The sequence below is a fragment of the Colobus angolensis genome, unplaced genomic scaffold (assembly GCF_000951035.1).
Source record: "Colobus angolensis palliatus isolate OR3802 unplaced genomic scaffold, Cang.pa_1.0 Scaffold128, whole genome shotgun sequence".
NCBI classification, from domain to species: Eukaryota; Metazoa; Chordata; class Mammalia; order Primates; family Cercopithecidae; genus Colobus; species Colobus angolensis.
Window position 1 is genome coordinate 2,595,408 of NW_012114030.1, and position 4,289 is coordinate 2,599,696.

Genomic DNA, 4,289 nt, shown 5'->3' on the forward strand with positions numbered 1-4,289 from the left:
GGGCTGGGATTAGAGGCGTGAGCCACCGCACCCGGCCATTTAAAACTAATTGAGCACAACCAGTTACTAATATTTTTGTTCCTTCTGCACTCCCTCTGCTTCACTTGACTAGCCTAAAATAAATAAAAATAAACTGGGCACAGTGGCTCACACCTGTAATCCCAGCACTTTGAGAGGCTGAGGCAGGAGGATTACTTGAGCATAGGAATTCAAGATCAGCCTGGGCAACATAGTGAGAAACCATCTCAAAAAGGAAAAATTAGCCAGGCATGGTGGCATGCACCTGTGGTTCCAGCTACTTAGGAGCAGAGGTGGGAGGATTGCTTGACTCTGGGAGTTCAAAGTTGCAGTGAGCTGTGATCGCGCCACTGCACTCTCACTTGGGTAACAGAGCAAGACCTTGTCTCAAAAAATTTAAAACAAAACAAAAAAAAGTGGTTATTTGTCTTTTTATTGTTGAATTTTAAGAGTTTTAAAAAATATATTCTGGAGACAAATCCCTTATTAGATATATGATTTGCAAATATTTTCTCCAATTTTTTTTTTTTAAAAGACAAAGTTTCACTTTGTTGCCCAGGCTGGTCTTGATTCCTGGCTTCAGGCAATCCTCTTACCTGCACCTCCTGAAGTCCCACAGTGCTGGGATTACAGCCAGTGAGCCACTGAACCTAGCAAAATCTAAAGAATCCAATTCTTTAGATTTTGCATTTTAGAACCAAAATGAGTCACTAAATACACTGTTCTGTAATCCATTCTTTTCTTTAATAGTGGTTCATGTACATCAAGGTCAAGAGAAAGCTGTCACTTTCTCCCCCTATTTTATTTTCCTTCCCTCATTATTTTTCACTGCTGCATAGCATTCCATTGTAATTTTGCCACCGTTTATCGGACCAGTCCTCTGCTGAGCTTTACAGAGCCCTTAGTTGGGATGTTAGTGAGAAACCATGTCAGCAGTGGAGACAGTCATCTCCCTGCCATGCTATCAGCTTTTGGATGATGTGAAAATGCAAGCAGGCACAGGAAACGTCTCTAACTTGCTTACACTTCCTCCCCGAACCCTTGCGGTTTCACAGCTCCTGCAGGCACGCCTCCCTCCCCGCCTGCCAGTGTCACCAGCCTGGTGCTTCTGTGAGAAAGTACCACTGTAAGAGGCCAAAGGGCATGATCATTTTCCTCTTTCACCCTGTCTAGGTTGCCAGCAAATCCCACGGGCCTCTTGACGCTGCCCCTGGGGCCACAGGTCCCTCGCGTGCTGGAAGGATGAAGGATTCCTGCATCATCGTGATGGCCATGGCGCTGCTGTCTGGGTTCTTTTTCTTCGGTAGGCAAGGGAGGAGGCAGGGGAAGGGGCGTGTGTCTGTGACCAGAGAAACTGCAGAGCTTGGTGGAGCTGGAGTAAACAAGGAGCTGCCCCCTAAAAGTGGAATTGGCCTTAGGGATATGCGGCCTAGGGATCTTGGAAGGAGAAAGCGGGGAATGGGGAAAGAAAAGAAATAAATAGGCAAGGGGTGGAGACAAAGACAGAGAAGGGAACATAAGAAGGGGCAGTGGGTTCTTTAAAAAGGCAGACGGGGCCAGGTGCTGTGGCTCATGCCTGTAATCCCAGCACTTTAGGAGGCTAAGTTGGGCAGATTACTTGAGGCCAGGAATTTGAGACCAGACTGGCCAACATGGCAAAAACCTCATCTCTACTTAAAAATACAGTAAAATTAGCTGGGCGTGGTGGTACAGGCCTGTAATCCCAGCTACTTGGGAGGCTGAGGCATGAGAATCATTTGATTCCAGGAGGCAGAGGTTGCAGTGAGCCAAGCTTGTGCCAATGCACTCCAGCCTAAGTGACAGAGCAAGACCCTGTCTCTTAAACAACAAACAAACAAAAGGCAGATAGTTAATGAGTAGCTAAAGCTGGGAGGAGGGTGCTGGGTTCTGGGGCCACCCGTGGTACCACTTCTGTGCGTTTTAGGCAAGTCCTTTCCCCTTTCCAGCCCCACACGCTTCATCTAAACAAATGAAGGCCTGGCCTCCATGACATTCTAGGATGCTCTGAACTAAACTCCACGCCGGGAGAGAAAGCAGGGCGGAAAGGACAGCCTGGGTGTGCCAGGGCGCCTGGGCAGGCCGACTGAGGGGGAAGGGGGCTGGGATCTACCCGCGCTCCAAAAGACTGGCCCTGTGGGGTGGGAAGGCAGCCCCCCAGGGATCAGGGGAGCTACAATCTGAGACTGTGGGAGGAGGCGCCTGGGCCCCACGACCGCAGAAGTGGGTGGCAGAGGCGCACCCGGCCCTGGGGCATCCCCATCTTGGCCTCTGTCTGGGAACTTGGCCACCCTCTGCCTTGGGGCCCCTTGGGTCTGCTCCTCTCTCTGGAGCCTCTAACTTCTCATCCTTCCTTCTTTGCAGAGAGGCCAAGCGGGAAGTTGTGTTCTCAGGCCCTGGGAAGAGCTTTCAGAGCTCTAGAGGGTCCGGGAGTTGCTCCTTCCATATTCCCCAAAGTCAACGCCCTGGAGGGGAAGCGCAGGGCGCGGGTCCTCTCTGCCCGCCTGGGTGCGGGCGGCCTGGGGAGCGAGAGCCAGGTGCGCCTGGGATGGGTCACCTGCCGGGTACGTGCAGGGCGGGGGTCCCTGGGTAGCAGCTGACGCCCCTTGCCTTCCTCAGCGCCTGCCTCGAGCTACAACTTGGACGTGCGGGGCGCGCGGAGCTTCTCCCCACCGCGCGCCGGGAGGCACTTTGGATACCGCGTCCTGCAGGTCGGAAACGGGTGAGCTGTGCCCCGCAAGTCCTCCTCCTGATGCCCGCCCTGGGGCAGCCCCCAAGGGGCGGCTCTCCGGGGGTTCCCGTCTGGAGGAGCCTGTGGTGGGTGGGCATCCTCAGAGATAGGAGTGAGGGATCAAAAAGCGGGATACAGGCGATCAGGGAGGCCATGGAAGTGCCGAACAGGGAAGGATCCCAGCCCCCAAACACTTCGCATTGCCCAGTAGGTTCCTGACACTCCCTTACTTCCCTGCGAGCGCCTGGAAGCCAGGAGTTTGTTCTCTCTTACTAACCCTTCTTAGATATACCACCGCCCAGCACACAGTAGGTAAGCCATGAATGGCTTTTGAATCAAGGACTGAATGAATGAACCTGTCATGAGACTTTCTGGCAGATCATTCTCTGGGCCTCAAAGACTGTAAATGCAAAGGAACCTTAATTTTCTAGGATTTTGGCATTTGGAATTATTTCTCTGGGATTTTGTAAGGAAGAGGTGAGGACGGAGGCATCTTCCTTTTTTTTTTTTTTGACACGGAGTTTTGCTCTTGTCACCCAGGCTGTAGTGCAACGGTTAGATCTGGGCTCACTGCAATCTCTGCCTCCCGGGTTCAAGCCATTCGCCTGCCTCAGCCTCCTGAATAGCTGGGATTACAGGCATGCGCCACTATGCCGGGCTAATTTTTGTATTTTTAGTAGAGACAGGGTTTCACCATATTGGCCAGGCTAGTCTCAAATTCCTGACCTCAGGTGATCTGCCCATGTCGGCCTCCCAAAGTACTTTGGCCTCATGCCAAAGTTACAGGCATGAGCCGCCCTGCCCGGCCAGAGGCACCTTCTTGAAGGGGAATGGTTGCAGTGCTTGGAGAGATGAGGCGGGAGATCTGAACCTCCTGAGCAGGCAGGAGGAGGTGGGTACAGATCCAGGCCACTCCCTCTCACAGGTGAGATTTCTCCCCAGGGTCATCGTGGGAGCTCCAGGGGAGGGGAACAGCACAGGAAGCCTCTATCAGTGCCAGTCAGGCACAGGACACTGCCTGCCAGTCAGCCTGAGAGGTGAGTAACGGGGGGGTGAGCTGGGAGGAATGGGATCTTGGGGAATCTGAGGCTGGCCCCAGTCCACCTAAATTGCCTGAGCTCCTCCAGACCAACCTTCTGGTGCCTACAGGTTCCAACTATACCTCCAAGTACTTGGGAATGACCTTGGCAACAGACCCCACAGATGGAAGTGTTTTGGTAAGAATTTTGTGCAGTGGTGTTATCAGAGCCTGTGAAACTTGATCCAAGTAATGAGAGAAGAAAAGAGGAAGAATGTGGACAAAAGTTCCCACAGACAGTCAAAGGCATCAGAGTCAATTAGTGTTTATTGAGAACCAATGATGAGCCAGCTTTTTTGTTTTTGAGACAAGGTCTCATTCTATTATTCTATTGCCCAGGCTGGAGTGCCGTGGCATGATCACAGCTCACTGTAGCCTCAACCTCCCTGTGCTCAAGCAATCCTCCCACCTCAGCCTCCCAATTAGCTGGGACTATAGGTGCAT

The 4,289-nt window shown here is 52.2% G+C and overlaps 1 protein-coding gene across 1 annotated transcript in view; it reads left to right on the forward strand.

Annotated features, from left to right (window-relative positions):
• Nucleotides 1-1,081: 1,081 nt before the first annotated feature.
• Nucleotides 1,082-4,289, forward strand: part of ITGAL (integrin, alpha L (antigen CD11A (p180), lymphocyte function-associated antigen 1; alpha polypeptide)) — a 52,570-nt gene continuing 49,362 nt past the window's right edge. The window contains exons 1-4 of the mRNA XM_011933653.1: nt 1,082-1,321; nt 2,656-2,758; nt 3,710-3,804; nt 3,917-3,984. Coding sequence (XP_011789043.1) covers nt 1,261-1,321; nt 2,656-2,758; nt 3,710-3,804; nt 3,917-3,984 — 327 coding nt within the window. The 5' untranslated portion in view covers nt 1,082-1,260. The remainder of the gene's footprint in view (nt 1,322-2,655; nt 2,759-3,709; nt 3,805-3,916; nt 3,985-4,289) is intronic.